Here is a 23,741-nt window from a genome sequence, read left to right as displayed (position 1 = left end):
CCAAAACTTCCATTACAAAACATGTATTTCAAATCAGAAATCAATAAATCAAAATTGTTACCTTCAGCATGAGTGCGTGAGACAAAGCATATTATTAACTAGAAGTTTATGGCAAGAGACGAACTAGAATCACAAACATACATATATACAGTAATAAATCAGAATATGGTATGAGAGGATTTCAGGTTCAAAAAGTCTGTTTTTATACTATACAAAAGCGCAAGTGAGATGACGCATATTAGTAGTAGAAAAGAAAAAAAAGAAATACAGAAAAAAGGATCACGGACCACCTGGAAAGCAACTACTAAGGATAAATCAACATTGCCCTCCAAATTCTGTATCCTTTATCCGATGTCCTAAAAATTCACAAATGATATATATGGTGCACACCTAAAATAACATGAGATGAATTAATCTCTTTAAATTCTTTAATTCAGCATTCTTTCCTTTCATATAGCTAGTGAATTCAACAAAACGAATGCAATCAACCCTGTTTCAAATGATTATGTAACATTAGTGACAGTTATGACTAATCACTATTACATACCACAACTCCGGGACATATCGTTGATAACCCAAAGAACCAAATCCATTAATGAAGGAACTGTAATTTAATGAAATCTTTAAACCGTGTTTGATTCAACTAGATAAATAACCATACGTAATCATTGTAAGTTCATAACTCAAGTTGCCAAGTCTTTGTTTTGTAATTTCAAATGAAAAAGATACATATATAGCGAGACAATACACTTAAAACTTAAGCCAAAACAACACTTCTTATTCTTTTAAAACACCAACAACATGCACCACGTTTAACTTCATTGCTCTCCATCTTCTACCATCATGGTTTGCCCTTTTTAGTTGAAGGGTAACCTGATCATACATGCATAATATAAGTATAAATAAAAGGTGCACATAAACTATAAAATGCATGTTTTTTTTACCAAGGAGTATCACCTATGGAACCCAATTAAACCGAAGATATTCTATTACTAATTTTACCGAGGATCAACGACGGATTTGACCATTGGTGATACTCCTTTATTAAAACAACAAAAAGTAATTAAAAATATGGACGTGTAACGATAGAGCTTACCCTAGCTTAAGAGATGTATCAGAGCAATCGTCTTCCGGAGAAGGTCCACTGTTGCTACTACATATCACAGAATCTGATGATTGCCCTTGATCTTCGATGTTCGTTACCAAATTATCACACTCGGCTCGTGGCCTCTTGCCATTTGAATTCAAATTTATCAACTACAAATCATATAAACTAATCATTAATATAAGAGACGTCTGGCTTTTGTCAAGAAACCCAATACCTATGTATACAAAATTACAAATACAAAATTTTCAATAAATACCTTGAAAATGTTAACAATTTATAAAGTCAAAACTTTAATTCTACAAATTCTTTTACAACATCAAAAAGCAATTCTTTGGAATTCTTAGAACCGATTCTAACAAACAAAAAACATACAAGTAATATACCACTCATACAATTACTATTGGAAGGGTCTAAAGGGTAGAATGAAGGCAGACCTTTCCTTCATAAAGTATAAATTAATTAAAGGCTTTCCCGCTCTTAGAACTAGTTCTATGATCATAATTAGCTATGATCATTGTTTTGAGAAAAATCAAGATTTAACCCAAAATCTCAATAAATTTTCTTAGTTTTAAATCACTTGTATAATTAGTATCTGTAATGTTCTTACCTAAAACATTTAAGAAGAAACATGTCAGTTTTCAGCTAACATACTCAATAGAATCTAATATCTAAATGTTAAATTTCATATAATAGTAGCCAAGTTTCAAAAGTGTTTCAATTAGGTCACTCAACTTTAAAAAGTGTTTCAATTAAGTCACCCAACTTTTATATTTTATTAAATTAAAGGTTTTAACATGTTATTTTAGCTTTTTTTTGTTTCACATAGGAAATCTTTTTATCTTTTTTTTTGATGTTGACACCGAGTGGCGAGTGGATTTTATTTTTTATTTATAAATTTTAATATAATTAACGTTTTTTTAAATTATTTAAATTTAACTACATATATTGCAAATTCCGACTCTCATAACTTATCCTCCATTTCTTTGTTGACGCACAAAAAAATCGGTCAGACTTGATTTGAAGATTTAATTAGTGACCTGATTTGAAGAAAAATTATATTAGTGACCTAATTAGAACACTTTTAAAACTTGATTATTATTCTATGAGATATTCCCATTGTTGGTATAATAAGTTAAAAGAAACAACCTTTTGCTCAAGATTCGCTATCAGTGTTGCAATCCGTTCATCCTGAAAAAGAACAATATCAACAAGAATCAAATCATTTTTCGCAGCTGGTTATATTCTAAAATCAAAGCTATTATTACAACTAATTAATCTCTTAGCTAACTGTACACGCCAGTATCCAACCTTAAATCGGTCAATTTAATCTTTTATAGTGTAAAGTTGACCATTACCTTAAATCAAAGGTATTAACCCTTTTTAAGTGTATAATTAGTTGTCTATCTTTGTAATGCTGTTAGAACAAGAACATTAAAGTATCTAACAAAAACCTTTGTTTGACGCACACGATGGAGCCCTCTTTCGAGCAAGCTCTCCAATCGTTGAAGCTCCTCTAAAGTTAGTCCTTGAAGGTCCTCACCGCGTAACTGACTGTTTTTCATGATAAAAACATACATTTAGTGACAGCGTTTCACTAGCTTGTCGTATATTATGTACTCATTCTTGTAGATAGAATATTACCTCATTTCCCGATTTTTGTCAAGCAACTCTTTTCCCATCCTTCTTGTTTCATCACTTTCCTGGAGCTACAGACATCAGAAAATCATGTTTATTGTGACAGCTGGCGAGTTAGTCGAGAACCACAATATAAATAAGTTGGTTAATTAGTTAAAGATCAAGGGATGTAACCTGCAGATCGAGTGAAGGTTCATCAACTTTATCGGCTTTGTTATTTGAATGAAGTTTATATTTTCCGAGTAACTCTTGCATGCTTCAACACACAAACATGCATCATCAGAACCAGCATTCTTAAAGAGAGTAATGTAATTTAAACCGTTGTTTTGTTAACAAAAGTAAAATGTGATTGTATAATGTATATACAAAGTGATCATAAGGAGAGAGATTCTTCTCTAGTTATTATTTTCAATTAAGCAAAACTAAAACTATGAACACAATGTGGTTAAAATGAAAATCATTTGCTCCACACACTCATTGTTTCTTTTATCTAACAAGAAACCTCGGAAGTGTGTAGTGGTAAGCACATGAATCTCCTCTAGTACACACGTTTCAGGTTTGAAACTTGCAGTGGCTTTCTACCATAACCTCTTAAATGCATATACCAAGCACAAACTGTCATTACATGATCCTGTTGGCTATTTCTTTAACAGAAAACTAACATACTCCTATAAACCGGCAATGCCCACAACGGACTCATTGTTTTGTCATTCTAACAAGAAACCTCTTAGATGTGTAGTGGTAAGCACCTGAATTTCCTCTAGTACACACGTTTTAGGTTTAAATCTTTTGATGGTTTTCTACCCCTTTAAAGGCACATACCAGCCACAAACTGTTATCACCTGATCCCGCTGGTTATTTTTTTAACGACAAACTAACATACCCCTATAGTCCTATAAGCCACCAATGATTGCAACTTGTAGGATTTGAACCTTCCACCTCTAGCATAGAAGCGAAGCATCTTACCACCACATCATGTCCCTTGGAGACACCTGATCCCTGTTGGGAATTACCAAGTCGACTTATGGCTATTGCATGGAGCGACTTGGGATGCAAGAAACCGGTTATCTTGGCGTGCAAGTAATCGGGTTATTTATGGATAATTATTTTATGAAAAATCTATTTTAGGTTTAGAAGGAGATAATTATCGTGTTGATTTTATTGTGTCCTAAATATATTCTAACGTGTTTAGGTTAGTCTATATATAACGTGTTTAGAGCATGGGACAAACTATATCAAGTTTTTGAGTTAGATTTCTTGATCAATAAAGTTTAGGTGTTAGCCATATTGTTGTGTCGATTACGTCTTTTGATTACCATAATTGGTATCAGAGCGGTTAAGTTCTTAGAGTTGTTCGATCAAAGTCGTGACCAGAGAAAAGAAGACTTGACCGAGTCAAGGGTCGAAATTGTTTGGAATCAAACGAGAAAAGGAAAAAGTCAACAGGAAGGTTTGGAATCTTTTCCTTGAGGAGCTTTATCGTAACACTTCAAAGAATCCAAAAGAATAAAGAAATAGAAGTTTGATTTTCTTTTCTTTTGGTTACTGAAAAAAAAAACAAAAAAAAAAAAAAACACGAACAGTGGAGAAAAGTATTGTGATTCATTGTTGGTTTCTTTTTTGTGGTGGAAGAAGAAAGATAAGTAAAAGAATAGACACAGTAGTTTAATTCTTTTGTTCTCGTTTTCGCGGTTAGAGTTTAACGAACAACGATGAGTGATCAACCGGTCAAAGAAACGAACCCAAACCCAAAACTCGTTTTAATGTCCGAAACTAACAGCAACGAATTACACGGTCTGGGCTATGCATATGCGCGTGCTGATGAATGCGCATGGCGTGTGGGACACGATAGATCCGGGTAATGGCGACGCAAAACGAAACAATATTGCAATAGCCTTGATTTTTCAGTCGATCCCTGAAGCACATATTTTACAAGTTGGTAATCTGCGCATGGCGAAAGAGATGTGGGAAGTGTTAAAGACCTGACATCTAGGTGCTGAGCGGGTGAAGGAGGCGAAGCTCCAAACCCTAACGTCAGAGTTCGACGGGTTGAAGATGAAAGAAACAAGGACAATTGATGAGTACGCAGCCACGTTATCGAGCTACTCGTCGAAATCCGCCACGCTCGGAGAGATATTTTCGGAAGAAAAAATGGTAAAAAATGTTCCTTACGAGTCTTTCGAGACGTTTTATTCATATTGTGGCATCACTTGAGCAAGTTTTAGATTTAAAGACGGTTGGGTTTGATGATGTGGTGGGTCAATTAAAAGCCTATGAAGAGAGGATAAAAGAAGACAATCTTCAAACCGAGAGCAGTCAAGATCAGTTAATGTTCACTAAATCTAATTCGTTTAGCAGGGGTCGAGGTCGAGGATCCTATGCTTCAAGAGGACGGGGAAGCGGTCGAGATGATAACAAGAAACGTGATGAGAAGAAAGGAAAAGGTACAGAACGAGATTTATCACACATTAAATGTTATAGGTGCGATGAATTCGGGCACCTTGTCTCAAGGTGCCCCGACCGGTTTCAGAAAGATGAAGTAAATCTAAACCGAACAGACGAGCGTGAACCAAAAGATCTTGATGCTTCATTTTTCATGATGGAAGGTGTTCAGGAAACCGTATACCTTAACGAAGATAAAGTAATTCCGACAAAGTACGATACCGATTCGGGTGAGGTCGACATGTGACACTTGGATAATGGTGCAACTAACCATATGACGGGAAACCGTGAATATTTTTCGGAATTAAATGAACAGATAGTCGGACGAGTAAAGTTCGAGGATGGTTCGTGTATACCGATCAAAGGGAAGGGTTCGATTGTTTTTAAAGGTAAAAGTGGAGAACATAAATTGATGACCGATATTTATTATATTCCGGGCTTGCAGTGTAATGTGATTAGCTTGGGCCAAGCAACCGCGTCGGGTTGTGATATACGGATGAAGAGTAACTACTTAACGATGCATGATAGTAGTGGGAGGTTACTAATGAAGGTCACGAGGAACGCCAAGATGCTTTATATTGGGAACCCAAGTTGTTTACAAGCAAAGTTACTTGGTATGCTCTCAGGTGTTTACAAGACAATCGATTTCGGGTCTGGACCAGTGAAACCGAGCCCAAACGAACAGCAGCAAAAGCGACGGTTTTGGTTCTAACAGCAGCAATAGCGACGAGACTGATACAAACTGCAGCAATAGCGACGCAAAAACTGTCGCTAACAGCAAAGAATCTGTCGCTAACTTCAATAACAGCAATGAAAGTGTCGCTAACAGCACAATTCCCGTCGCAAACTGCAGTAAGGCAGCCATGAATAATGTTGTGCAAACCCCGGTTAAATGTTCTACTCGCCCTTTGATCTTACCCGATAATATTGGTGATTACGAGTCAAATTCCAATGAAGAACTCGAAGAACTACTAGCGTTATTGAATGATGAATTGAGTAGTTTTGATGAAGCGTAATCGAAACCTGAGTGGATGAAAGCGATGCGGGCCGAGATCAATTCAATCAAGAAAAAGAAAACACGAAGTTTAATGGAGTTACCAAAAGGAGTTAAACCAACCGTTTAAAATGGGTATTCAAAGTAAAACGGAATCCAATAAACACACACAAGGCGACACTTGTGGAGAAAGGATACGTGCAACATCCCGGGATTGACTATGATGAAATGTTCGCCCCGGAAGCACGAATCGAGAAGATAAAGATGTTAGTTGCTCTTCCGCGGATTAAATTCAAGGAGATGCAAGCTTTTCTAAAGTCGGAAGATCTCCCTTGTACGACTCAGAAATTCGGGGGGTGATTGTTGGGAATTACCGAGTCGACTTATGGCTATTGCATGGAGCGACTTGGGATGCAAGAAACCGGTTATCTTGGTGTGCAAGTAATCGGGTTATTTATGGATAATTATTTTATAGAAAATCTATTTTAGGTTTAGATGGAGATAATTATTGTGTTGATTTTATTGTGTCCTAAATATATTCTAACTGTTTAGGTTAGTCTATATATACCGTGTTTAGAGTATGGGACAAATTGTATCAAGTTTTTGAGTTAGATTTCTTGATCAATAAAGTTTGGGTGTTAGTCATGTTGTTGTGTCGATTACGTTCTTTGATTACCATAATCCCGTTGGGTGGTAGGGTATTGATGATGTCCCATGAAAGTCACAAACTCATGATAATGAGTTATTGCAAAAAAAAATTTCGCATTTTGCACCATTTCATTTTGATTTAAATCTATAACGGTAATTTTGAAACATTGAACAGCAAGCTATCCCATAAAGGCTAATCTTTGCCCAGTAAGTATGGAAAGTTAATCTTAATCAGTTTACATAAAGAAAGAAGGGCTTAAACCGTTAAAGAGTTTATAAGGCAGGTTTAATTTATTGTTAGGTTTATTGGAGGAACGTGTTCGTGTTGTGAGCAAGACGTAGATCGATATCTAGAATCAACGTGAAGGTGCGGAATCCCTAAACGTGATAAAAAACACAAGGTTTCACATTATCTTCTCTCTATTTCTCATATATATCAAGGTTTACAGCAAGATATGGAAAATATTAGTACAGGTACTTTCTGGACAAAAAAGTTCTCAATGCATATGCCAAGATTCCTAATTATAGGGAAGTTAGAACATATCCGGCGCATATGCACTTATGCGCCGCATGAAAGTGGTATCAGAGCTTTGGTTCTCGATATCGGAAGAAAAGACAAGACACACTCGTTTCACGTTAAGAATCGATCTATTTCTCAAACTCGTTAAAAGTTCGTTTCGGATTCCTTAAAGTCAATCATGTCCAAAAGCTCAGAGGTTGTTCGTTTTTGTTTATAGATAAAATATGAAAAGTTTCGTTGGTTTTCGAGTTTATTTACTTAAACGTCAAAAATCGTTAAAATCGTGAAAAACTGGTCCATTACAGGATCAGATTCCAATTGCCCCAAAATGTTCATTTTTATGTTGGGAACATTTCTGAAAAATTTCATGTGATTTCAAGCTTGTTTGATAGGCCAATCTTCAAAAAACGTTAATTTTGTTTTTTTTGCTGTTTGGACTTATGCGCTAGACTTATACGTTGCTTTGACTTATAAGTTGTGAGACTTATACATTTATTGGACTTATACGCTGTGAGACTTATATGTTGCTTGGACTTATACGCTGCCAAGAACTTATACGCACGAACTTATATGCTGTGATCACAAAAAATGTAAAAATTTTCAAAATGGAATTTCGAGTTGGTTTAATGTTGAAGCTACACCGAGAAGAAACAGAATGAAAGTTTAGAAGAAAGAATTTGATGATTTGAGATGATTACTGGAGAATTGTTTGATCATTTAATCGAAAGATGTCGTAAGCTTGTGAGCGGAATGAAACATATCGAATTAAGAGACATAAGTTCGAATACATTGACAGGTTGGCCGATATACTCGTTGACTCTTCCCCTGAAGATTGGGGTATAATCATTATGCCAATACAATTAGAACCTAACACATACAATAGTCTCAATCTCTCCCGATTCACTAAAAGATCATGATTTGTTTCTTCAAAAGAATAGTAAATTTGATGGTTGTGAAAGTTCGGAGAAGTCTGAACAGATTCACGAGTTAATTGAAGATTGTGAAAAGGTTGTGAAGTTTAACGATGAGATTGAAGTCCAAATTGGCAAGTCTGAAAAGTTTGAAATGATTGATATACTTGCTGAAAAGATTGTAAACCTAAAGAACTGTCATTGCCAGATTTTGAAACACTCCAAAGTTCGATGATGATGGTGATTCCGAACATGATGAAAAATTGGTTTTGGAATAATTATTTCAATATACTACTGATAATCTGAAGATGGAGTTCACTGTGATGAAAGTTGAAGATGATGCTAAGAAAGCTGTTGCTGAAGCTAAGGGAAATGAACCAATCCTCAAACAAGTCAAAACAGAAAGTGCAAACATCCCGACCGTGAAAGTCGAATTGGTTAAGTTATTCGAGGTACACTCTGAACCTTCTGCTAATTATCAAGTTAAAAATAAAAATAGAGTCTAATCATGAGTCGTTAAACATTCAAAAATGTGAGTTACTTTATAAAGAATGTTTAGAAAAAGCTGTGGAGTACAAAATGTTAAAAACTCACAATTACTCTTTACAAAATGATCTTAAACATGTTAATGAGGCTTATGATAAGCTTCAAAATACGAAAAGGCACTTTGGGAAAGGATTAATAAAAATGAGAAAACAATTTCGATGTTAAAAAACACTCTATATGATAAACAGATTGCCATAAACAAACACATTGACGAAAATACTTCACTTAAAAAGAAATTAGAAACTGTTAAAATTAAGACTGAAAAAGTTGATTTGATGCTTAACAGTTACAAAGCAGCATCTTTTGTCCTAGATAATATTCTCCCCAAACCAACCGGTAAAGATGAGGTAACCGGGGAAGTTGTTTATGGATATAATGATCACAATGTGGCGTATAAGCAAGTTCCACCCCAATTCGGAGTAGTTATGCTCAAAAGTGTCCAGAGGGGTTGGAAAATGTATTACATATGGAAATAAACACTCCAAAAGAAATTTTCACTGAGCTAATAAAATCCGAAAATGAAAAAAATAGGCGTGATCGTGTTCAAAAACCTCCGGTTAGAAAGTTTGTTGACCGGAGAAGATGTTTTAACTGTAACGAAGCAGGACCTGTGTCCTTTGCGTGTCGTAATCGTTATAAGCACAATCATAGTAACCAACAAAAATTTTTAATAAGGTTGAATTTGTACATGGTATGGCATCTGAAAGCGAGAAAGAAATCCAGTTTTGAAATCAATCCAATAAGGATTTCTTTGTTAAAAAAAGATATATATAAAAAAACTGAAGAACCTCCTTATTATAAGAGTAGTCCTAAGTTTGCTTACATTCCAAAATCAGATGCTGTTACATCTAAAAACAACCAAGATGTTCTTAAAATAGAAAAACAAAAATTTCAAAATTCAAAATTTAAAAATACTAGCTCAAATGTCAAATCCAATTTGAATTTTAACGTTAAATCTATTATTCCAAAGGTTCTGTCGAAACAAACTTTCAAAAGAAAAGACGATACCGTTAAAACTGTTTTAGGGAAATCTAAAGTTGTTGAGGTTGTTGATTTGAAAGAGTGTAATGTAAAAAGGTTTGAAAGTTTGAAATTTTATGTGAAAAGATCCATATCAAAGTTATATCATTGAATCATTAAGAAAAATGACTCATATGTCAAATCCAAACAAAATTTTGTTGAAAAAGGGTCTTGTTCTGAAAGTTCTTATAACAATTTCATATCTATAAAATTCAAAAGTTTAGAAAATTCAACAGTTTTAAATGACAATTCTGAAAGTTCAGACAACAAGAGTTCTGATTTAACGAATATGTTTGAAGATTCCGAAACTGTTGTGATTTTTGAAAATGTCAAAAGGTCCAAGACCAACAGGCTTAGATTTCTATGTTTCCTTAAACTGTGTGTATAGAGCCTCCCATTATTCATAACGTCTATCATTGGAGCATGGTTGTGCTAATCACTGCCAAATCAATGGAGGGCGGGGCATACACTGGAAATCTGGAGCTCATTACGATTTGCATTTCATGCCCATATTATATTACTTAATGTCTATTCTTGTTAATGAAGCAGCCATTTTTTTATTAACTATAAGTGATCTAAATATGTCACTAGACCACATTAAACAGTCAATATGCTTTTGTAAATATTTTGGATTTTAGAGGGAGTAAAATTTTGAGAAAAAAAATTTAAAAACATTATAAATTTAAAAAATCCAAAAACATTAAAAATATTCCTCAAAATGAGTTTTTGAAGCAAACAGGGAAGATGATAGTACATTGATCATCTATTCCCAAGTCAGGTAAAAAGTAAACAAAAAGGCTGAGTGCTTAACTGTATCAGTGTGTTGGTAGGCCTTTAAACAAACAAGTAAGAAAAATTATGTGATATAAACATAAAAAACCAGCCAAATCTAATGGTTTAACATCTTGAAGCTTAGTTAATATCTATTTTAAAGAAACAAAAGGTCTTAAAGATTGATGTGTGTGCATGTGTTTTTTTTGCAAAGAAATTCAACTTATTTTTCATTTTTATTTTGCAAAGAAATTCAACTTATTTTTTTTCTTTATTTTTGCTTAAGCCTTGTATCCTCTCTGCGTGTAGTAATACCGATATGAGGGTTAAGACCTAAGTATTCTGTTTTATTTTTTGGTACAAGCCTTGGACTTTCTCTGCGTATACTATAAGCACAAACGTATGAAAGTCATGCATCGAACTAAAGGTTAAGGCCCTGTACAACTTCAACTTATCTTATTTTATCTTTTTATTTTATTACAATGGAACCTTATCTGCGTATAGAAATACCGATCTTAAGGGAAAATTTTAACGTTCTAAGTTGTTTTGCTTTGTAATTTTTGCATGAGTAACAGATAATCAATTTGAGAAAATAGTGAAAATGTATACATGTGAAAAAATCACTGTATAAGATATACAAATTATGTCCGATAGGTGGGGTCCACATATAATTCTTGCTTAATTGAACCAAATAAATCATATCACAGAAATTTCAGAAATATTTGTTGGAAGGTTTAAATGGACAACAATACCAATGACTGATTTAACACCAGCCATAATAAAAGCTGAAAATAAAACTGTGATAGAAGGAAAATTTGGTCAATATGATTCACTACTCAAACTCATAAAAATATGTATTTCTTTACATGTTTGTAAATTGCTTGAAGTTTATTTGTTTACTGTCTTTATTACTTTTCATTAAAACCAAAAAGATTTTATTTTTCCTTTTTATTTTCAACTGCTGATGTTGGAATACAAAATTTTATAAAATCGATTGGAAACATACTTAAATGTCAGTGTTTATTCAAGATAATTAATTTGGACTTGATAAACAACTTTTTGTTTATGTTTGCGGTGGTAAACTGTTAAGCGGTTGAAAATCTTTACATGTATCTGAGTATGCTTACATTGTTAATTAAGATTTTTAACTTACAATTATCATGAGTAACATGTACCATCAACACATGAGAGCTTGAAATGGAGTTTGTTAGACTATCAAGAATTAGGGGTGGGGGGAATTATTGAAGATTTCAAATAATTAGTTCAGGAAAGTTTCAAAGACTATACAAACAGGGGCTATAATGTTTAAACAAATTTTTTGAAGCTTGAAGTCAAATGTTCTTTGCACTTAAGGAAGGAACTGAGAATTTGAAAGAGATGTGTTAACAAGACAAACTGTACCCTGAGCTAAAGCGATAAAGCACTTAATTGAATGCAAAGACTCGGCGATATCCGAGGGGAGTCTGTTAGTGCATACGTCTATCGCTTTCGTCTAATATCAAATGAAGGTTACATTGATTACGATTCTAATGCATCAAACGGAACGTGAAAAGGAGGCAGGAACAGAAAGTTATGCTCGAAAAAGTTTTCTTGAGTATAACTTATGCGCCCGGATACTTATGCGCCGCATAATTACTTATGTGCTAGATACGTTCTAACTTCCTTATAAATAGTAATATTGACATATGCATTCATAACTTTTTGGTCAAGAACGTGCGTGTACTGATATTTGTCACATCTTGTTGTAAACCTTGATATATATGAGAAATAGAGAGAAGATAATGAGAATCCCTGTTGTTTTCGGTCGCGTTTAGGAACTCCGCACCTTCACGTTGATTATAGATATCAATCTACGTGTTGTTCACAACACGAACACATTCCTACATTTGTTGACTTGTTTAAATTACAAGATTTTATGAGTTTTGAGGCATGGTAGGTTAGGGTTAAAGTCTAATTTAAATAGAAGAAGGTTGTGGTGCTAATGTTTTATGAGTTTTTGAGTTGATAATAAAAGGGCTGTGAGGTTTCCACAAAAATAGAGTCAATGTGTATTATGAGTCTTTAAGTATTTGAGTTGATAATTCATATTTACTTTTGATTATTAAGTCATAAGTCGGTGAACTTGAGAGACCAATATTGATAAGTCAGTTAGAGTTAGTTATGCTTCAAAATTATAATATGTTTCTTGAATGCATTGTAAGTAAAATTGTTAATTGTAATGCCTTGACTAACAAGTTAGTGTTGGTTTATATAAAACGAGTTATGGTTAGATATTATAAAAAAAAGAGATGGAACCGAGTTAAGGTTTCATAAGCGGTTGGAGAGGTGTTTTAAGTTATATTTCCTCTACAACATACTGAGAGTTATTCAAAAATAAGTTTTTGTGTGTTTCGTTTTTGTAAGTTATATCCATCTGTCCTTGAATTGGTATAAGAGCGGTTAAGCTCTTGATGTTTATCGATCAAAGTCGTGATTGATAAGGAGGAGAACAAAGACATCGATCAAAGCCATGACTAGTAAGGAGGGGTCAATATTTGGAGGAGCTACAACCGAGAATAAAGTTTGAAAATTTTAAAGTGTACGCCAAATAAAGTCGTGATTAAGCTGGAACATCTCATGTCGATCAAACTTGTGATTGAGAAGGGAGGTTCAATCAAGTTTGATCGGATTTGGGTCTAGGGTTTTGACTGGTGATCAAGACTCATATACAATGGTCTTTCAAAGCCTTGATCAAATAGATTAGGGTCGATCAAAGCGTGATGGGAATATTGAAGGCTAATCAATTTTGAACGGAAGATCGATTCCAGCGAAGTTCCAGTTGGTTTGCCTGGGTCGAAAGATCTAATCAGACCATGTTCTCGCTAAGAAGATCAAGGAAAACTGATGTTCGCTTGATTAGATAACCATAATTGTATCCAGGAGTGGATATGTGAGCTCAAACAACTAAGGGATTGGTCAGGAACAAGGTCACAAAGGGGCTTGAGTTCAAGATAGCTGAAAGACATACCTATGGATCAAGAGGAGTTTCTGGAAGTCAAGACAGAGATAATGAGGATTAATATGATTGTGAAAACCGAGATGGTCAAGACTCAAATTATATGATTCAAAGGAGACAAGTTTAAAGACAACGATCCTTCTATTTCGAGTCGAAAATTAGGAGGTGATGGTTGCAGTTTCGGACTCTAAGTTATAACTAGGTAAGCCTAAGGGACCAATATTGATAATTTGGTCATAGTTGGTTATGTCTTCATCCTTTGTAATTAAATTGGTAATGTCTTGGCGAGCAACTTAAATTAGTCTATGTAAACCGAGTTATGGCTGAACATTATAAAAAATATGACACTAACTGGAGTTAAGGCTTAATGAGAGATTGTAGAGAGGTTTTTGAGTTATATTTCCTCTATAATATGTTATTCAAAAATCGTTTTGTGTGTTTCATATTAGTGAGTTATATCAATTCGTTCTTGACAACAACATATGTCTGATCTTGTTTCTTCCAAAAGCCAAAGCCATACACTTGAGTTTGCAAATTTTGTAAGACAAGACATCTTTAGCACTTCCTCACCTCGTAACCTTAAGCTACTTTCATCACTAATCCTAACTATTGAAGAAGTGGTTTGGCAGTTTGATAAAGATATGTTAATCCCTGGCCTACGACGGTTAGTAACAATGATTCTTTTTGTGCTTCACAAATAAAAAGTGCATGAACTATTGAATCACCTTAAAATATGGTTCATAATAGTTCTTATGAGATAAGACCCAAACCATGGAACTGGAAATGAAGCAATATACCTTTAGTCTAGTATTCTTTAGTTTCAAGAACCTGGAAGTAATGAGACTTCTAGTCCTGGATCAAAAGACTCATATGCAACTTCCACTAGTAGGGGCTCTATCGACCCATTAACTTAGGTGAAGGGTAACGCATTTGAAATAGCCAAAAAGAATAAATGCACTTGACTATGAGGTAAGATAAGCATAGAAAAATAAAATTGCCATATAATAACTGCTTGCATAACTATGCCAAACAATAACCATTCTCACTACACAGTGAAAACCACTAACCACAATAACTACATAAGTTACGATTAATGTGGTTATTACTTCTACAACTCCCTCAGATCCTTTCCCTCAAACTCTGACCTCCCTACTCTCTTTCATACTTAATTTCTTTGTTAAACAACAAACTCACTCAATAGGAGTCAAACATGTCAAGGCTTCATAACTCAGTCTTTTGTCGTAATTCTAAACAATCTCAGTAAACAGAATTCAATGAAACAAGTCACAACTTGTTCATATCCACAAGCTCCTAATGTCGCTCATCCTATTCATGAGGATGTCTCGTTCTCTTTTAAAGATTATGATGCACATGATGCAATTGCAGATGCTATTGAAACACTAGGCAAATAAAACTTTATACACATACTAATATGGCAAGGAGAATACCAAAAGAAAGAATTTGATGAAGAAGAAAAGAAGGAACCGACTAAATCTAAACCAAAGGAAAAAAGAGAGCAGTTACTCAAAACGAAGAAGTCAACTTATATAACGAAAATAAAAATTCCTTTCCTTAGGAACACATGCAGGATTCACTACTACAAAAGGATAATGGTAACCACACCTCCTTATTCAGGAGAGTAAAGAAGATGTAGCACCAAAAGTTAAATTAAAGAAACAACAACAATTGATACAGAACATCAACAACCTTCTATAATTGAAGTTACTGCTAAAGCCAATGTCGAAGCACCTATTGATTCTGAAACCCGAAAGACCATTGTTACAACTGACAGCGATACTACAACCTCTGATCGTGGCCGCACCAATAACAGCCTCCGCTATCCCTCCTCATTGCCAACTATGTAGAAAAGACAGACACTACTCTTTCTTGCTATCTACGCTCAACAAGCCACACCATTTGATGAAAATCTTGCTTAGGCTTTCCAAACTTAATTTAATGTAAACCAAAACACCCTAGATTGGAAAACCGAATCCAGAGCCATGGTGCATAAGATTCGCTCATCCGAAGGTCTTGATGACTCCTATGCCCATTCGGGGTATACTTATGTCACATTTGGTAAGAGACGATCTCTTCGTGTCTCTCAAATCGGTAACACCACATGTAATTAATCTACTCCCCATTAGCAGCTTAACAAACGATTCACCTGTTGATGTTTTATTTTCTAATCATTTCTCAAGGTCACAAGTCTGTTATTGCTGCTCTTGTGGTTCCTCACTTTCTTGCATCGTTCGATAAATGTCATAGTTGATTAGGACCGATCTTGTTTGATATTATTTATGTTTAAGATAAACTCAGACATGTATTTATTACATCATTATTAACCAAACCAAAATTATGTTCATCTTGTTAATAATCTAAAGGACATCGTTTACTATTTATTGACAATATCAAACGATTATTACATTTGTTTGACTTAATTCATTGTGATCTTTGGGGTCCCACACCAGTTTCATCTGCAAATGTCTATTTACATTTCACATGATTATTCACATTTCACTTGGTTTTATCCCGTTAAAATCCAAGTCTGATTTTTATGGTATACTCATCATCTTCATAAGCTTTGATCAAAATCAATATCTTGTAATGCCAAGGTTTTTCAAAGTGATAGTGGAACCGAGTTTACAAACAACTGGGTTCAAGACTTTTTTCAACAATGCGACGTTTATCATAGACTTTCATGCCCACATACACGTCACAAAATGGGCGGGCCGATTGCAAACATCGCTATATAACTGAAACGGGTTAACCATGATGTTCCATTCTCATACACCTGCAAAACTATGGCTTGATGCTTTTTTCCTTCGCCACGTACATTATTAATCGTCTTCCAAAACCGCTTCTTAACAATAAATTTCCTTTGAACTTCTCTTTAAACAACCTCTTTCATATGCAACCTTTCGAGTGTTTAGATGTTGTGTTTTCCCATATCTCTTGGACTAAACCAAATCGTAAGGCCAAAAATGTGAGTTACGATATCAAAAGAACAAAACCTACTAAATATATTATGGTCAAGTAAATAAAGTGCCGAAAAATCCGAATACAAGACGAGAGCGTCGGTGCACGCGTTTAACTTCAACAGGGAGGGGATCTAGAATATGTGTCTTTTGCTATAAATAGGACCTTGCTATTTTGTATGTGTGTGTTTTCTAGTGTGTAAACAACCACACAAGGGTAGCTCACCTTAGGTGGGACCGGTTCGATTAATGTTATGAATCTTTTATTATTACCGATTACGGAGTCGTTCAATAGTATCTTTATATTATTTGTTCGATCGTTTGTTTATTTCGTACCTGTCTCAATCGCTTATCAAGAACAAATCTATTAGTTTGTCGGATCCGGTTTCTAGACCTACAAATGGTATTAGAGTGGGTTTGAATCAACTGATTCAACTTTTTCTTGATATTCGGGTTCAATTTTCGCGATTACCCAAACCGAGATGTTAATTTCTTGAAAACCCGTTGAATTTTTAAAAATAAATATTGAAATAATTGTGCTTGAAGTTCGCCTCATGTTTCTAGATCTTGATTCATAACCGGTTTTGAGGTTCTTTGAAGGTTTTATTGAAGTTTTTATGAAGAATAGCGGCGGTTCTCTTGATGGTCAAAGTTGCGAAAGTCAAAACAGTTCAGAATCATCAAATTGGTGTTCGGTTCATGCTCTTTGAGATTCATATTACTCTGAATCGGCGGTACAAGGTAAGTTCAGTGATTAATTTGATTCATTTGAGGTTCTTTGAAGGTTTTATTGAAGTTTTTATGAAGAATAGCGGCGGTTCTCTTGATGGTCAAAGTTGCGAAAGTCAAAACAGTTCAGAATCATCAAATTGGTGTTCGGTTCATGCTCTTTGAGGTTCATATTACTCTGAATCGGCGGTACAAGGTAAGTTCAGTGATTAATTTGATGTTAAAAGCTTCGATTTTGTGGTTTGTTCATCCATGTTTATGGAGATCTTGGTTATTTGGGTCGATGAAGCTAAATCTAGCAAGTGCTAAGCAGCCGAGAAGATGTGTTTGAGGGTAGAATATGTGCGGCAGCTAGAGTTAGCAGGGTCTCCGAAAACAATGGTGATTTTGATTGTTTTATTGTGTTTATCTAGTTGATGCTCATCACCAGTCATGTTCTTCTATTTTCATCAATTACTGATCGGTGGCTGGTGACATTTGATAACGGTTGTTGATGGTGATGGATGGGAGCTCGTTTTTTTGGAAAAGGGTGGCCGGTCACCAGTGGTGTAGAGATGATGGCGGTTGTGGTATCTAGGATACAGATCCAGGATCTGTGGTGAAGAGGTATCTGGAGATAGAGGTTGTCGATAACCTAAGGAGAAGATGACCAATGTGGTCAGCGGCTTTGTAGCTGGTGTGTTGCCGGAGATCTGTTGGCTGTCATAGAATGTCAACTAGGGTTTGCATATTGATGAAATTTTTATGTTGGGCTTTGTTTGTTTTGGATCTGGACTGATATGGACATTTAGGCCGAGTGTATGTTGGGCTATGTGGTATGACGTTGCTGAAAAAGTATGCTATTATTTCTTTTGGGCCGCTGAATTATTTTATTTTGGGTTGACCGCATTATATACATAACAACCAGATTTTTGGTCATATGTTTGTGAAATAATTTTGGGCGGTGAAATTTATAATGTTCGAATTGACCACACTGAAGAAAGTCAAACTGATCGGCTTTTCGTCATTGTTTAACCGTGTTCAATGCTTGTTATTTCTATATTATTTTCAAGGTGTTCGAGAAGTGAACTTTGAACAAATTGGATAAGGATTTGGATTTAAAGAAGAAATAATGAGTCATGTCATTTGATCGTTGAATCCGGTAATCCGAAATCGATTTGTGGATATTTGAGCTCTTTTCAACCTATATTGCTTAAGATCCAAGAGAATAGATAAAGAAGCGAGAATTCATTCATGAATGAAATTAGGTCGGTCATACCTTGAGGGGGTGAATTGAAAGAAAGAGGCTTAGTTTATCGGGTGATTTGTGAAGATACGAGACACGGTGTGACAAAGTTTTTGATATCACAAGTCAAGGGGGGTGATTGTAAGGCCAAAAATGTGACTTACAATATCAAAAGAACGAAACTTGTTAAATATATTATGGTCAAGAAAATAAAGGGGGCGAGAAATCCAAATATAAGACGAGGGCTTTGGTGCACGCGTTTAACTTCAACGGGGAGAAGATCTTCTAGAGTATGTGCCTTTTACTATAAATAGAACATTGTTGTTTTATTTATTTGTGTGTTTTCTAGTGTGTAAACAACCACCCAAGGAGAGCTCACCTTGGGTGAGATCGGTTCGATTAATGTTATGAATATTTTATTATTACCGATTACGGAGTCGTTCAATAGTATGTTTATATTATTTGTTCGATCTCTTGTTTATACCACAACCATCTCGATTGCTTATCAAGACCAAAATCCGTTCGTTTTTCGGATTCGGTTTTGGGACCTACACAAACACAAACTTCTCTCTCGAAGTGCATCGTGCATCAAGAATCAAAAGAAGAAGGAACGTGAGGACGCCGTAGCAAATGCAAAGTTGGTTTCACGGGTTCAGATCTTGGAGGAGCAGAAAGAGCTGAATGATGCTCTAATAGAAAGTCAACGACTCCTGATCAATCAACTCCAAACTCGTATTCAGAATCAACAACTTCTCAACAATGAAGCACTAGCTAATGCAAATCAAGGAGCTGAGAACAAGAAAGTGTCTGATCGGGTTAAGACACTAGAAAAGAATCTGCCTGCTGCCACCATTCTTGAAGAACGTTTGTTTAAGAAAATTGATGACACGGTGACAAAGTGGGACATTGAGAAAGAAGCCACAAACTCCAGGGTATCTGCGCTGGAAGGACAGTTAGCCTCCTCTGCCTCTCTCGGTACACTTATTACAGAAAACAATCAATTTTGAACAGAGATTCAGGCAATTCAAGCAAAGATCAAGGAGCATAACCGTCTCAACGAGCTACAGTTGAAGACGAACGAGGAGTTGGTGAGAAAGTATCAAGCTGCCTCTGACCTCATTGGTATGCGTGATGCTGATTTTCATAATCTAGAGGACAGACTTGATGCTGTGTTTAGAAGTTGGAGAAGGTCTGGTGAGACTTCGCAGATGGGAGGACCACAACCTACTGCAGGGCCAAGTGTGGCTTTGCAATGAGCACAGGTTCTGGGTTCGGAAGGCGAGGCAACTGTTGATCGCATTGTACAATAGGTTGGCCAAGCCGAAAGCGGTGTAGGCACCAGCTTGTGTCCTCAACAAACAGTACAACCTCAGGCCCAAGCTGGTGGTAATGATGGTGGAAATGATGGTGATGATGAGGAAGAAAGTGATGACGAGGATGATGAAGAAGATGATGACGTGGACGGCAATGTCCACGATAGTTTTGATGAAGATGATGATAACAATGATGGAGGTGACGGTGGAGACGGAGGAACCAGTGCAGCAGGAGGTGGAGGTGGAGTTAGCACTCAATCACCTCCACATACTCAGGAACACATTCAAGACCCTGCTACACACGACTCTGCTAGCAAAGTCAGGGAAGACGACTCCAGAATAGCAGACATATATAATGAGTTGTTTCCTGCAGGTAACATTGCAGGTATGATGGATGCTTTCATTGAGGCTAAGAAAACTATTGAACTGGCTCAAACTCATTAAGCGGAGAAGGCAGTTGAAGATGACGACTACATCAACTACTCGCCTAATCCAGACACGCCTCCAGTTCAAGTTCAAGTTCAAGCTTCAGAGGCTCTTGCAAGTAACCCCGTCATTGATCCAGCCGCCGACTTGGCACAAGCCACACCGAAGAAGAAAAGAAGAACTCACATAGTGTCAAGTCGTGCAAGTACCCGCTGCTTCAACTACCCATATCATGATGATACACTGATTGTATATGCCAAAATAAAATCGGGAAAACAGATGTTGGGCCATCAAAAGGTATAGCGGAGATCTTATCTACCTCAGCCATCACGAGCTGAAGTCGTTGCCTGAACTTGACATCAACTATCTTTGAAAAGCTCTGGACCGAGGTGAGTATGATGATTCATTGGAAGGTTGGTTCACCACTCATCTACATCATTAATCGAAATTCGGCTACAAGGATTTTGAGCTGAATAAGGGTCGGAAGTTCAAGAACCCGAATGAAATCGACCCAGCCAACGGAGAGCCGTGAACCATGTGGAGGTATAGGGCACCAAAAGACTGTCACATCATTTATCATGGTGAGCCCTATATTCCTAACACTCTCCGAGACTTCATCGGCTGGGAATTCGACAACATAACAGGTGAGGCCGTCATCCACTGCCGGGATATGCACAAGATTCGTGTGTTTGACGAGAACGAGCTAATGGGTCTACACATGGAGGACGTGTTGAAGCTCTACCACTCACCCTTGCTAACCGTCGAGAACATTGGTTGTCAAAACACCGACCGGATAGTTGAAGCTTTCAACAAGTTCATCAAGAGACTTGTTAAACTTTCACTCTCTAAGGATGAATGCTTGGTGTACGATATCGACGAGTTCCAATACTAAATACTAGAGGGAGATTGTTAGGTCCTATTTTGTTTATTTAGTCTTTTATATTGGTCTGTTTATGTATTTGAGCCTATTGGTCATTTTGTATGTATTGAGCCAAGGTCCATTGTGAAAAGCCCATTGGGCATTGATGAATATAAACATGCTTCTCATGCATGCTTCCCTATAAATAGGGAGCATGCAATGAGAAACTAGAACATTTAGCCAAAATCTCTAACTTACTTTCTCTCTAGCTCTCTCTCTCTCTCTCTCTCTCTCTCTCTCTCTCTCTCTCCCCCTTACCCGAAAATAAACATCTCAAGATCTGAGACCAAAAGGTGATTCGGTGTGATATTCGCTAGCACTAGGTTTGGTTGATCCAAAGATAGTTGTTAGATCCACCCGCGTTGGGACCTACAGTACGCAACCTTTACCTACACTTTGTGCAGTAGGCTGTTTTCCATGGCTTAAACCCACGACCTTAAGGTTACAAACAGAACCCACGCCAGTTGTTTTTCTAGACGATGTATGCATGTATACCCAGATCATATTTTCTCGCATAGTAATGGTTCTTACATAATCAAGCCATACAAGCATGTAATACAAGCTAGCCAAGGAAATGACCATGAACCAAGGCTAAGATAGAAGTAATGACTTGAAGTTGAACCAAATCACGTTTAACATTAAGAACCTTTTGTGATTCTGACATTTTTCAAAAGATAATTACTTACTGCCTTAGTTTATAAACATAAGAAACTCTATATATGTGTAACTCTAAACTTCAAGCTAGATACACTGTACGCATCTGAATTGAAGTGCATATATATAACCTAACTTAATAATTGCTCTAGTTTTATTAAGTGACCACTGAACAAATTTGTATTATTGATGTAGGCCATATTATCTTTTAAGTTTTAATGGTGGGAATAATTACTTCCAGATATACTAAAATAAGAAAGCAAAATATCATATATAGACACATTAATGCCACCTTCTTATATATCCTCCATAAGAAGATTCATATGTCTAGTCGATTACCATCAGACATAACGTTTTCTTAGTGGCAACTAATATGGTCTTCAAAGATTTTCTTGATTTTATTGTCTCAACTATCTAGAAATATGCAGCAATGAGTGATTTTAAATATATATTTTTAGTACATTATATAGGCTTCTAAGCCGAGTGATATCAAGATGTACACACGTAGTGGTTTTTTTCTTCATGAAGTTGAGGGTTCGAGCCTCATGGATTAATTAGATGGATGTGTACATTTGGCGCTCTTAAAATGATAATAATAATAATAATGCTATTATAATTATAATTAAGTATATTTTATGAGTAATTAAGAAAAATTATATATATTTTTGTTAATGGTTAAAAATGATCAATTATCTTGACTTTTTATATAAGCGTGTCTGTTACTGTAAACTGCTCATTACATTTATAGTTTCCTTACAAAAATGATTGTGTCAAATAGTAAACATGACAATATATTTTATATCTTCTTATTTGTAATTGTGAAATAAAATTATTCCTTTACAAAGATACCTAGTACTTACAATATTCAGAAAACTCATTTTGCATCTTCAAAAGATTCAACAAGACAATGTTTGCCCCACAACCCAAATGAAGTTTAGTTCCTCTAAGTTCGAAGAAGTTTAAAATCAGTTTTTTAGCAGGATTGGCTTTGCTGTTCAAAAGGGGGTTGCGGCGCAGCTTGTTGCCCGTTTGCCTGCCACTTTATTGTAATCGTTTTATAGTAAATTATATAAAACTTCGATTGTGATGGATTCAGAAAGAAATTCACTTTCATACCAGTAGTTCTTGATATCATTAAATGGAAATATTTTCGTGAATCTTAATAGCTAAACAATATTAATTAATTTAATTTAATCATATAATCAATGTGTGTTTTACTTCACCTTCAAGTGTACACAAACCCCTAAATCTCCAAATAACACAAATCTAGGTATGTGTAATAACTTTCCAAAAGTAGTAACTTGAACAGACAAAAAAGGTAATATAGGGTTTAATAGCACACACACACATACAAGAAAAATAAAGACACGCACACACAGTACCTGGAGCTAGCATACTCAAACAGTTTTCCAGTGGCTGAAAAGATAATCAAACCAACCTCGGCGTCACAAAGGACGGCGAGTTCTTCAGCTTTCTTCAAAAGCCCTCTTCTTCTCTTTGAAAAAGTCACCTGTCTCGCACTTATATTATCAATCCTCCTTATTTTTATCTTCTCTCTTGCCATTGATAACCCTACTGTAACAAACAAGAACACAGATTACTAACATTGATATGCAATCAACCCACATGAAAAAGATTGGTGCTTTATGCAAATTTGAAGTTTTAGATCTAAACAACAAAAACCCACATCAAATGTTGGTTGATCTTGACGAGATGAACATGTATTGATGCAAAAGAAAGTAGAAGTTTTTAGGGCAGAGTGCTTTTTACCTTTTTCTGGAAGGAAAAAGATGGATTCAATTTTGGGTTGGTTTCTTGTAGAAAAAAGAGATGAATGTACCCATAAGCAAAGAGCCAATAAAAGAAGAGAGAGAAAAAGAAGTGTGTGTGGGGTTCCAAGAAAGGAAAGC

General features: G+C 35.6%; 1 protein-coding gene across 1 annotated transcript; it reads right to left on the bottom strand.

Annotated features, from left to right (window-relative positions):
• Positions 1 to 837: 837 nt before the first annotated feature.
• Positions 838 to 23,452, bottom strand: LOC143533553 (MADS-box protein SVP-like). The gene is made up of 7 exons (XM_077028310.1): positions 23,214 to 23,452; positions 2,918 to 2,999; positions 2,750 to 2,814; positions 2,560 to 2,659; positions 2,255 to 2,296; positions 1,097 to 1,257; positions 838 to 873 (listed from the first exon to the last, which is right to left on the bottom strand). The coding sequence occupies exons 1-7, from the start codon at positions 23,393 to 23,395 to the stop codon at positions 858 to 860; spliced, it is 648 nt and encodes a 215-aa protein (XP_076884425.1). The 5' UTR covers positions 23,396 to 23,452; the 3' UTR covers positions 838 to 857.
• Between the last annotated feature and the right edge of the window lie 289 nt (positions 23,453 to 23,741).

This window comes from Bidens hawaiensis, unplaced genomic scaffold (assembly GCF_021521415.1).
Source record: "Bidens hawaiensis isolate Kalapana, Puna unplaced genomic scaffold, B.hawaiensis_p1.1 tig00000055_1, whole genome shotgun sequence".
Lineage (NCBI taxonomy): Eukaryota > Viridiplantae > Streptophyta > Magnoliopsida > Asterales > Asteraceae > Bidens > Bidens hawaiensis.
Note: the sequence above shows the minus strand (reverse complement) of the source record. Positions and strands in the feature narration are given on the sequence as shown.

Excerpts from the sequence above, each read along its gene's own strand:
- LOC143533553 (XM_077028310.1), bottom strand. The coding sequence starts at position 23,395 with ATGGCAAGAGAGAAGATAAAAATAAGGAGGATTGATAATATAAGTGCG. Across the intron at positions 3,000-23,213 it reads TTTGAGTATGCTAGCTCCAG|CATGCAAGAGTTACTCGGAA; the intron begins GTACTGTGTGTG and ends TGTGTGTTGAAG. Across the intron at positions 2,297-2,559 it reads ATCGTGTGCGTCAAACAAAG|GATGAACGGATTGCAACACT; the intron begins GTTTTTGTTAGA and ends GTTCTTTTTCAG.